Here is an 11,697-nt window from a genome sequence, read left to right on the forward strand (position 1 = left end):
CGTGCTACATAATATGTCACATTTTCAAATGGGTTTTATTTATACTAGATCAAGGATCTATTGACACATAAGAAAAAAAGGCAGATGTGCAACAATCATTCGTTCTTTTGTTTTTATAGCTTTTTTTTACATAAAGATGTCCGAGATTTAACTGACAATGTGTGATAATTTCAGCAAACAAAAACAAGCCCAAACTTTTCACTAAGAAGCTACGCGTCCACATTGAAAATGTGCAGCCACTCTACAAGCTATTCACGAATGTGAATGCATATGACGAGGATAAGAGACTATGCTCAACACAAAAACACTGCCCTTGTGGAGACCTGGGGTATCGTTTACTTGAACCTTCAAATGTGTTTCACATCGACCGAAGAAATGGTTAGTATAAGATCAACATTTTCGTTTTCAGATAATTTCTATATTCTTAGCTTTTTGACAAGATTAGAATTTTTCACCGTTATATGTTTTCAGGTGGATTGTCATTGAAGCAGCCGCCACAACTTCCTAAATATAATTTGATAGTCGGTGTTGCAAACGTAGGTGATAAATATCCTGACAATGAAACGAAAGCATCATTGGAAGTTATTATAAATAACGTTTCGCTTGATCACTTAGCTGTGGTGCACCACCGGTCAAGAAGAACGGTAAGGATATTTTCCTCTTAAACTCTCTCATCTTCTTTCCAATTTAATAGCACCTTCACATCACATCATACGGTGGTACTGCAATCTTGGACAAAAATATAGAGAAAATCAGTTTTTCCTTTTTTTTTTCATATATGGACAAAAGTGTCAAACAATCAGTCCTACAGCCGGCAGGCTGCAAATTTGTACTTTTGCACGCACATAGGCCAGGCAGACAGCGTTAAGAAGTTACTACTCACTTTCTATAGCACGCCCTCAAACCGAAATAATCCACATCCACAGCAACAATTAGCACATTTTAAAGGAGAGGCGAACAAAAAATTATTTCGTGGCAGCCAGAAAATAAATTTCAAGCGAGAGAAAAAAAATATAGATTTCTAAATCCTAAAATCTGCTGAGGTAGCTCCTAAAATCAAAAATAAGATCTTTGACTTGAGATAAACAAGAATATTTTACGTTCTATAATAGCAACAGCATCTTGTAACCTTCGTTTAAACTTCTCTAAACTTAATAAATATCTGTTATTACCAACAACAATAGTGTTTTTCTCTGCTCCATAAGTCTATCTGATCTTCAAAACAAACACAGTCATCATGAACTTTAATTTGGCTGCTGTGCCGTGCACAGTTTGCCTCTCCGTTAAAAGATTGGATTTCGCCAGATAGCCTAAGTTGGATCTGAACATTGACAAGTGGACTTTAAAAGTTCAAAATGTGCGAAATTCACAATTCGTTGTCTTGTCTGAACATATTTTAACCAGGATTGTAGGTCTATTCTATTTATAGGTTGCTTTGATAAGCCAAATAATTTTATTAATAGGTCACAGATGGTATATATGTTGCAATAACTCCATATTTGAATATGCCTTCATCTTACATTGATACAAACGACGAAGTTAAATTTCATATGCAACTTGTGTACAACATCACAATGGGTGCAACTCTTTCAGCTACATTAACTGTCTCCAGTTCATTGCTTAAAGTAATCGATTGCAATGCAAAAGGTTGGCCCGTTTATCTACACTTTGATGGGATCATGATAAAATCTAGTATTGAAGCTGGTTCGACATATAACGCTAATTTTACAACTAGGATAAAAGAAAACGTTCAGCCATACAGCCGTTTAATTGTAGATATTGAAGCTGTCTTCTTTTATACGGGCTTTGACTATGAAACTAAATTCTATAAGTCAACTCCGATTGTTCGCGCAGCTGTTCCATCGATAAAATTCGGAGAACTTATAGGGAACAGTAAGTATATATGCAATGCTCATTTCAATTATTCTATTCACGTTTGTACTTTACACAACTGTCTAAACTTAGCGACCAGTTTTGAACACCTTAACCATATTCCTAATGGGCCTTTTAGGGGCTCCTCAATGATGGGGGGGGGGCTGATTCGACCCCCTGCATAATTTCTACAATTGTTTTCCGTTGGACTTGAAACTTACCACAAGTGTTGTCCAGGTATTAATAAACAATTTGGTGAGAAAAATTGATGATGCTAGCCTTTTTTTAGTGTTAATATTCGGTGACATGAAGAAAAAAGCACTAATTTTGAATTTCGTTAGTTGTTGTATAATTGCGATGAATTAAGTAAAGTATAAAGCATTTAAAAACATGTAAAACCATTGCTTAGCAAAAAAAAATTATTTAGAATTTTCCTCAACATAAAAAAGTGTTGCCATGGCAACACTTTAGCATAATTTCAAAAAATCTTTTGGAAAGCTAAATAAAAGTTAGAAAAAGTCACCACATTTGAAGGTTAACTAAAGTAACTAAAGTTATTAAATAAAGTTGGAGAGGGGGCTGAATCAGCCCCCCCCAGCACAAATAAGGTTAAATCACATAGTTATGTAAAAAGCTTTAATCAAACATGTTTCAATGAAATTCTAACCATTTGATCTACTGTAGTTAGTCAAGGGTGACAGAAATTGCATATCTTCAATGACAACTAGACAATTCATAAACAATGTATGAAAAAGTAAGCTTATATAAAAAGCAAAGATACTGCGGATCTATTATTTTATTAGGGGCGAGCGCCCATTATAAAGTTCAAATACTATTTCGTTAATGTAAAAAAAATCAAGAAGAATATCGAAAAGGATAACAAAAATTAGAATAGGCATAGATACGTACGAAAATAAATAAATAATTTAATAATACTGTTTGCTTTAACCCTTTTCCGTCCGGGGGTGAGGGGAGGATTCCGTTCTTCCTCTCATTTCTTTATAAAAACTCTATTTTGCTATGCTGCAAGGTTATCAAACTTACTGATTTTTCATATTTATTTATTAGGCACCTGCGTGTCAAAAGTTTAGGTTCAATACGCCCCCACGCAACTTTATTTTAATAAAAGGAGTTAAATTCTTAACACATGATAAATCCGAGGTCCTATTATTCTTGGGCAACTTGAGACTTTAAAAAGAATGTGAAAATTCGCTCTACATCTAAAGTAATTGAATTTTAAGCAAATAGTGGTATTCCGGCCAAATTTCAAGCTTTCTATGACTGCCATAACAAAAATTTATTGGCACCATTTGGTTCCTTTTATGACGTATTATAAGTGTGGTAAGTTTGATTCAAATTGGACAAGCCTATAAATCCCGGACCGAATAAGCCTTAAACATATTTTACGTTCCGTGTTTTTTAATTTTTTAGATGTTAGCGTTAATGCTCAGTTTGTTATGACGATAGAAATCATATTGCCTTTGTTACCTGCCTTTACTTTGCGCTCTGAAATCACCACGGATATTGAAGATTATGTTTTCATGAGTATAGACAATGTTACAGTAAGCTTCATTGGCTCTGGTATAAAGTTAAATGGAAGTCAAGTAGTAAAGAATAGTTCAATTCAAGGATATGGAAATATAGATATTGTCAAAGGAGCTACAATTGATTTTGGCAACGTACAGGTAAGAAAGAAGTTTCAAACGCTACTTTTTAAACCTTGTAACTACACTTTGAATTAATATTATAGATTTCAAATGAATCAACTATTTCTCAAAGAACTATTCTTGTGTCGTGTGTTATCAAAGTCAATCCTCACCCAATGTTAATGGAAGGAAGTAGCCATTATATCGGTTTTGGTGTCCAAGCGGGACCAATATTTTTAGTAGCAAAGAATAAATCTGTTATAATTCAGGCAGTAAGTTGTTAATCTTAAAGTAATATTTTGTTAGCAGTCATTAAGCCCGCAGGTCCTTATATTTTCTTGCATCACTAATTTTTTGCATCTTTCTCCGCCTTTTAGCACGATGTAATGATTTTTTCTGGATGAGGGTTATTACTATAATTATTATATTATAATGCTGTTTTTAATTTAATGACACCTTGATTTCTTAAAAAATTCGCGGAAAGAATATAATATAAACTACCATTTTAAACAGACGGACAAAATAACAAAGTATTAATATAGAGGCGTTTTTTTGTCAGAATGCGGAACGAGATTTGTATTTGATGATGGAAAAACCTGCAAATAGATCCTCTTGGTTATTTAGTGGTGACAATGTGAATATAACATACAAAATTGGTTATACAACAAATTCAATAGTTGCAGACAATCTTTTAGCAATTTTTTCAACGAAATATTTTCTTCTTACAAATGTATATCAATCTGGTGTTATTCCACCGTTTGGTTCAATCAATGCAACAGCGTACAAAGTTGATCTAGGCACCACACTAAAACAAGGTACACCTACGAAACGTTACATTAAATACTTTAAGAGTAGTTCTGTACTAAATATTTAACTTTTCTAACAGGTGATGCATTTCAAGGTGAATTAGAGTTGACATTAAAAAGTAACATCAGCCCGCTTCTTAAACTTTCAACTACAATGACTTTATTTTACGATAACAACAAAACCGCCCAAGATCCGATAGTTACTACAGCCGACTTATTTACCTCTGGCACACCCGTGGTTACGTATGAGATGAAAGATCAATCAAACATAACTTCTGGAATGAAAAGGACATTGTTTATCACAATTTTACTCATTAAAATGAGCTCACCAATAAAAGTAGAGGTATAGCCGGATTGTTTTTTACTGCTTTCGATTTATTTAAACCTGATTGTAACAAAAAGCCGCTTAACCTGCTATGCAACTAAGTTAATTAGTTTAGCATAATGGACTTATAATCATAAGGTTGCAAGTCCAGCTACTTCAGACGCACTTATGTCAGTCCATAAGGAGACATCTACGCGGCGTACTTGCTCACATAGCAGGCATTAATTAGAGCAATGCTATACATATCCCCAACTGTATTAAAATCTAAAACTCTATAAACATTTGTGAAAAGTCATTTTTTTTACCTATTACTTAATATATCCAAGCAAAACTAACTGGATAGCACTTTGAAAAAGTTTTTCTGAAATGGGTACAGGCTAATGAAACCAACGTCGAAAAATCTTAAATCCTAAGCCCACAGTGGCAATTCACAAGTAAAAATTGACAAGGGATTTACGAAATCCAATTTACTTAAATGTTGTGTTTAGCTCGTGACTTCTGTAGCCAACCGTCTTCCAGTGATGCATATCCTGTCTTTTGATGTTGTACACGTAGGAAAAAACATCAAAGGACTGAACAATTCTGCAACTGCGACCTTTTTTACCACAACAAACGATACATCATCAAGAGATCAAGCTGCTCTCAATTTGGGAATTGGAGTAAACGAGTCTCCCTCAACAGCCAATTCAACGCATAACCAAATCCAGCTTAGTTGTGAAGTAATTGCGGTTGAAAACAGAAATATGACAAATAGTTCTTCATATTCAATCGCATCAGGTCTCATTGCTGAACCAAGATTGATGTGGGTTGGCCGGTTTTTAATAAACTCTTACATATCAAGTGACAGGCGTCCAAAGTTGTTTCTTAAGTATGATTTTACAGAGAATGGGTGAGTACAATATTTTTGAAACAGAGTAGACATATTCACGATTTAAAACATATTTTGTGCATGTTATATTCAACCGTTTTATGGGCAATAAATTGTAAAATGTTTGTTGATACAATTTAGAGATACATATACGTTCAATGTGTTTATCAATCATACTGAACATTCCGATCAGGTTGCGTATAATGTTACATTGGAATATTACCTTCCACCATACTTGGAGTTTGTAAACTGGACTGGTGATAATTCTGTGCAGAAACAAGCAAAAGACACACGTTTTCTGGTAATTTTTAGTGCATAAAATTTTAGTTTGGAGACTTTAACGCAAATATGCGAATAAAAGTCGTTAGATTATTCGCGTTTTCTCTTTCACAAAAATATAAAATACTTGAACAATTATGGCTAAAGAAACTCAAATATAATAGTCTTAACGCTAAAACAATTATATCTAGCTGTAATTCAATGAAAAAAATACAGTTGTGGAAGTTACAAAAAAAGAACATTTGAATTATTTATTGACATTAAAAACAGTTGAGTGAGTTTCGATTAAGTGAATGTGGAATATATATTTTTACATAAGAATTCCCATATATATCCCATATAAATTTGACCCTTTTTAGTTAACACGCATTAACGTCTCATGATTTCTTATTTCGTTACATTCGCGTCAAACCGTATTCTATGATAGTTGTTCTTTCGCTGCCTTTAATAATTGAGCGTAAGTTTTCAGCGTTTCTTTTAAATATATACTTCAAACTCTTGTAAATTCCAACTGCAACAGTGTCACCTGCTTCAGAAACAAACTTCTTTTATCTGCGTCTCACCATTTCTTATCAGGTAAAGAAACTTTTTTTCACCTCGGAGATTTCAAACTCAATTACCGCAATATTGAGAAAGAAGAAATCTCCTCAAACTGGCGAGGTGGATTTTGTCGTGCCTATTCGATTGCAATATACTGATGTTGAAAACACGAAAAAATGGCGGTACTGGAAATCTGTGAAGCTTTCAGTTGAAGTACCGGAAAGTCCACCGATCATTGGAAGATCAGTAAAAGCAAAACCTAGTAAGATTGTTCACTGATTTCTACTTCTTTGTTATCATCGTAGACCTTATTTACATGCCCACAACCCTTTTCAGAAATGATTGTGGGGACGAGGGCTTATTTGAAGTCTTCTTTATAAGAAGGGAGTTGTAACACATTGGTAATTTGTAATCAGAAAAAAATAATTTAAATATTACTAATACAATAACAACCGATTACCCCAGGCTGTACGGCAAAATATCGCCCGAGGTCTAAGTGCCGACCGAGCTTGTAAGGTCGGTGCAATGACTGAGGGCGATATTTTCGGTACAGCACATGGTAATCGGTTATTATTTTATTTTTTAACTGTCTAAGTTAGATAAAAATATAAAATAAGAATTTTAGTTTAGTGTTCTTATAGTAATACAATTCACTACTTTTGTTACACTACTTTTGTTAACACTCGAGGTCAAAATTCGAAACAGCCCTGTCTAAAAACAGACATTCTATTTGGAATTCGAAAGTCCCTATGGAATAAAACTTTGTAAACAAAACATTACGATGTTAGACACGTACAGAATAATGTGTAAAGTTGAATGCGCAGCTAAAATATAGGTACAACGAATGTTGAAGTAATTTTTTAACTAGCTAGCTAGCCAATAATAACATGGACTTCAACGAGTTTTTTATGACTCGGCAACCACAAAGCTGAAGGAATGAATCTGAAAATGAGAGATGTATTTTTTATGATTTCCGTTGTTGGATATCAGATCATTGTTTTTTTATGGACAATGTAGCTAGTTACCTACCCATGTTGAAGAAGCATCCAGACGAAATGTTGGTGAATCTGGTTATTTTAACTGTTAAATTTGACATTGTTATGTTTCTATTCTTTGAAAATGTTTTTATCGATTAATGTATTGTAGGTGTTAGATATATAATCATTTCCAATGCTTCTTAAATATTTTTTTCGTGCTTGTTTACATATTTAGCTACCATTTTTCTTGACGACGGACAAAACCGCAAAACATCGGCCCGTCGTCAAGAGAGCTAAACCAATCAGAATGCCTAAAAACCCGTGTTGCCCGCTTGAAAAATCTAGAAGGTTAACAAAAAGCAATAACATACATAAAGCAAATTCAATACAAGTTCTAACAATGGAAACCTTTTCCTTAAAACGTGAAAGCGCTTTTTCATGTTAGCTATATTGTTTGAGGAAGTTGTTACTTAACTGCTAGGTCAACCACATGCATGAGGAAATATCCAAGCTTTACCAGAGAATTTGTTCTTTTTATCTCTAAAACAATTAATTGCACTGTAGACTAGTTGGTAGCCTGTGAAAATATCCACGTGTTCGTCTGTTCTCTACATATCGCATTTGTTGTGTCCACAACATAGCTATAGATAATACATTGTAAATCGTAAATCGTAAAGTAAATGTTTTAACGATGGCACAGAGACAACATGGGGAGCTGTATTTGTTAAAAAATTTTACAAGCTTTAAAAAGGTAATTAATACCGCTAAAAAGCTTGTAAAGTGGTTCTTGCTGCTTCGACTGGCTTTATGTGCAATAAACTTGTATATTTCTATGCGAAACTTCGTAGTATGCTAGTTGGTTAGTTCCAAAATTTTGAGGTTTATTTATTAGGAAACTTGAGTTAAAAGCAAGGTAACTGCTTATAGCGAATACATTTTGGACATTCAATATATACTGAGAACTTTTATCATTTCAGTTAAACTTGTATGCCCAATATTAAAGATGATTTAAGATGTAATTTTTGCTCTCGGTGTTTAAAACTTTCCAACCCCGTTAGCTCGACTTTCGTGTAAGTCACTACAGTCAAAAACCAACAATGGCTTTGCAGCCCTCTAACCATAAATGCTTAAACGATTTCCAAATCTTATGTCCTCCAGGTAACCATGACGAAAAAAAGTACAGTAGAACCTCTTTAAAGAGGAGACTTAAGGGACCAGAGATTTTTTCCAATTTAGAGAGGTGTTGCCCCTCTGTAAAACAATTTGGTCTGAAAAAATAAATTTTTGCTAAACAGAGACGTTTTTGGACATTTCAGGTAGTAGGATAGAAGAATTATTTATTGTCCGATTGATGGAGGTAAATTCTGAGAGTAAAAATCCTGCAGGACCTGGAAAGAGAGTTGTAATAAAGAAAAATAACCTAATAAGAAAATATATCCTTGGTCCCAAGTATAACGAACGAAATGTTTAATATTACAAGGGTATAGGAAATCGTCCGGGAAAATTTTTCTGTCCGTCTATAGGAGGTGTCCGCATTAGAGTAGGTCCGCTTTAAGATTAGAACTGTTTTCGTTTCTAGTAAATTCCGCTATTTTTACCTATAGATGGGGTTTTTTTTTATTTCAGATTTCTATGGAAGAGGCTTTTACATTGATAATACATCTGGGTTTGTCTATGTCTGCATGAGTCAGCATGTAACAAGGTCAGTCATTTCTCAACATTTTTCCGCCATATTTATCATTAGTATGAATTAAAATACAAAGTAACTATTTATTTTTCGTTTTAGTCAAATACCAGCATGTTACTTCACAGATGATGATGGTGCAGGATGGATACGTAAGTAATTTAAGTGTTAAAAGCCCTTTTTGATTGGTAAGTGGCATAGCCAAATTAAAATATCTATCGGTGGTTTATGTGGGCACTTGAAACGACTTTTTAGGCCGCCGCTTATTTTTTTTATGAAATGAAATTTCACGGCCTCCTTTTAAATCAGTTTATTTTCCAATTGTTTTTTGAAAGTTCTTTTTATTAATTCCAAAGTGTCTTGCAGCTGCATCGAGCAGAGAACAACTTTCCCGTAGGAGCCAATTTTCCAATAGATACAAATGATTTTATTCGAACAGTTGTTTGACTGGCTTCACTGTCTCTCAGCTTATTTTCGGGCAAAGATGAGAAATGGAGCAAAAAATTCGTCACCAAGTACACTGTTAATTTGATTATGTAAATACTAATTAAGTATAACATTTTGTATAGGGTTGGACAGCAGAATCGGGTGTGTGCTGGGACATGATAATAGTCGTGTTTTGTATGCAATAGCGCGCAATCAGATCACGTATATGAAACATAACAGCACAGAAGATGAGTGGTACCCAGTAACTGACAACGCTTTTCCAATGAATAATTTTCAATTCAAAAATGTTGAAAATGCAGAAGGGATTAAGGCAAGGCATTTGCCACCTGCCCAGTACACTGAACAACTGATCTCTGGAAAACAGTGGACCGGTAAGGCTTCTCCTTTTTCGTATATTTTTCGTATCTACAGATTGCTTAGTAAGAAACATTAATTAAGTTCACTCTAGATGTTTCCTAACTTTAAAAGAGATTTCCAAAACATTTACTGGGTTGGTATCCCGTTTTTTATCTTTATAGTGCTGTTTTAGCAGAAAATCGACAAATCTTAAATGAAGTTTTTTTTAAATTTCTCAATATTTAGCAAGTGCGCTTTTAATCTGAGCCTGAGAAAAATTGTATACTTCAATAATATAAATACGACTCGTGCATGTTTTCATCAACTGGATCATAGAAATTTTCATTACATTACAATCTGCAATGTGAAACAATCAATAATTTTTTTACTTTATCTGCAGTATCCTTTATTTACTCGAAGCAAACACCGTTTAGACACGATTTTTTTTCCAAGCGAAATATGTCGTTCAATTTTCAATTTTTTGTTACCAATAAGCTTTTTTCCGAAAAAATCGATTTAATTTTGAATACCACATTGTGTAGCAAGTAAAAATCGACACTAAGAAACAAAATAGTATTTTTAGGAGATGGTAATAACTATTCCCTGTCAAAATCTTCTTCGTGTCACGGTAGCTTTAACCCGGTCTAGGAGGAGATAAGTGAATTATCAAGGAAGGAAATGCCCAACCCCCCAGAACTTCCCTAACGGTTGTAAGTCATAAGACGAGGCGCTATTTCGATAAAATTATTTCGACAAAATAAGGTTGAAAAGGAACAATTCTGTATACCGCTTATGAAACTGAGGCAGTTGAATTAATTACCTTTTCTTCCTGTGACACAAATTTTACCACTTGACAGAGGCGTTGAGACACGTTAAAGGTGGCTTCTTTATTGTTGCTTTAATCAGTTGCACCTTTTTTGTTGTTGCAGGTACAGACCATGGTCTGTTTTACCGCCGAACAAGTGGACACGATTGGGTGCTGCGAGCAAGATGGAGATTGTAGAACTGTGTGCTTAATAAAATGAATTACGAGTGATCACTATTTTAAGTTTTTTGCTTATCCGCGTGTTTATAGGGACATTCCAAAACATTCACCTCACGATATACATGCAAAAATTGTTATAAATTTACGTCACTTTTTTTGTAAATACCACTGTAGTGTTTTTTTTACAGTTATATATGTAATTTTTATTTAAAAGGGATGCGTAAAAATAGCTTTGTATTTGTTTTGTTTAAGTATATATGTTTTTTATGTATGTAATTATGCATATAAATTGATTTTTGTGAGAGATTACAATAGCCTTAAACCTTATACGCATTCCCCGGGGAAATATGCATAATTTTGAATTGATCATCTTTCCCGTATTGTATATATCGCTAATTTTATTAATTCACTTTAACCCTTCTTTTTATTGGTAGGGCGGCGGCGGGAGGGGAGGGAGGGGGGTTAATGGGGATAATTTTGTCACATCCGTCCAGACGAGGTATAGGCTAGAGATTTTAAGATTATGTCTTTCCCATATTGCCAGAAGATGTGGCAAATTTTATTCTTATTATTAAAACAAAAGTGAGTTTTTTTAGCATTTTGTCGGAAGTTGGGAAATTTTGGAGATTTTCTTTTTAAAACTTCCAACAAAGATTTGTTTTGTGTAAAAGTTATGACGTCAGAAAATTTATGTTCAATCATTTCTTTCATTTTGGTCGTCGCATTTTACATTCCCTTCATTTACCTTACGTCGCCATCCCCGAAGAGAAAGAACAAGAATTAATATTATATATATCTCCGTGTATGTAGCATGTATATAGCTGTGTAGCACTTATTCTTATTAAAAGAGACCATATCTGGTTATGCTCTCTTTGATGTCACATATCTTTAACTTCCTTTCGTGATTAGTGAATAACGTAGTGAATATGCGG

The 11,697-nt window shown here is 34.0% G+C and overlaps 2 protein-coding genes across 2 annotated transcripts; both read left to right on the plus strand.

Moving 5' to 3' along the window:
* Positions 1–1,228: 1,228 nt before the first annotated feature.
* LOC130636839 (uncharacterized) lies at positions 1,229–3,614 on the plus strand. Its single transcript, XM_057446687.1, has 2 exons — positions 1,229–1,893; positions 3,304–3,614. The coding sequence occupies exons 1-2, from the start codon at positions 1,506–1,508 to the stop codon at positions 3,612–3,614; spliced, it is 699 nt and encodes a 232-aa protein (XP_057302670.1). The 5' UTR covers positions 1,229–1,505.
* Positions 3,615–3,618: 4 nt separating this feature from the next.
* LOC130635748 (uncharacterized) lies at positions 3,619–11,074 on the plus strand. Its single transcript, XM_057445204.1, has 10 exons — positions 3,619–3,790; positions 4,078–4,333; positions 4,405–4,667; positions 5,138–5,538; positions 5,659–5,818; positions 6,373–6,598; positions 8,940–9,015; positions 9,100–9,149; positions 9,567–9,815; positions 10,710–11,074. Exons 1-10 carry the CDS (start codon positions 3,695–3,697, stop codon positions 10,781–10,783), a joined length of 1,851 nt encoding a protein of 616 aa, XP_057301187.1. The 5' UTR covers positions 3,619–3,694; the 3' UTR covers positions 10,784–11,074.
* The last annotated feature ends 623 nt before the right edge of the window (positions 11,075–11,697 follow it).

The sequence above is a fragment of the Hydractinia symbiolongicarpus genome, chromosome 3 (assembly GCF_029227915.1).
Source record: "Hydractinia symbiolongicarpus strain clone_291-10 chromosome 3, HSymV2.1, whole genome shotgun sequence".
In the NCBI taxonomy this organism is placed as follows: domain Eukaryota; kingdom Metazoa; phylum Cnidaria; class Hydrozoa; order Anthoathecata; family Hydractiniidae; genus Hydractinia; species Hydractinia symbiolongicarpus.

Excerpts from the sequence above, each read along its gene's own strand:
- LOC130635748 (XM_057445204.1), top strand. The coding sequence starts at position 3,695 with ATGTTAATGGAAGGAAGTAGCCATTATATCGGTTTTGGTGTCCAAGCG. Across the intron at positions 6,599-8,939 it reads ATCAGTAAAAGCAAAACCTA|ATTTCTATGGAAGAGGCTTT; the intron begins GTAAGATTGTTC and ends TTTTTATTTCAG. Across the intron at positions 9,016-9,099 it reads ATGAGTCAGCATGTAACAAG|TCAAATACCAGCATGTTACT; the intron begins GTCAGTCATTTC and ends TTTTCGTTTTAG.
- LOC130636839 (XM_057446687.1), top strand. The coding sequence starts at position 1,506 with ATGCCTTCATCTTACATTGATACAAACGACGAAGTTAAATTTCATATG. Across the intron at positions 1,894-3,303 it reads CGGAGAACTTATAGGGAACA|ATGTTAGCGTTAATGCTCAG; the intron begins GTAAGTATATAT and ends TTAATTTTTTAG.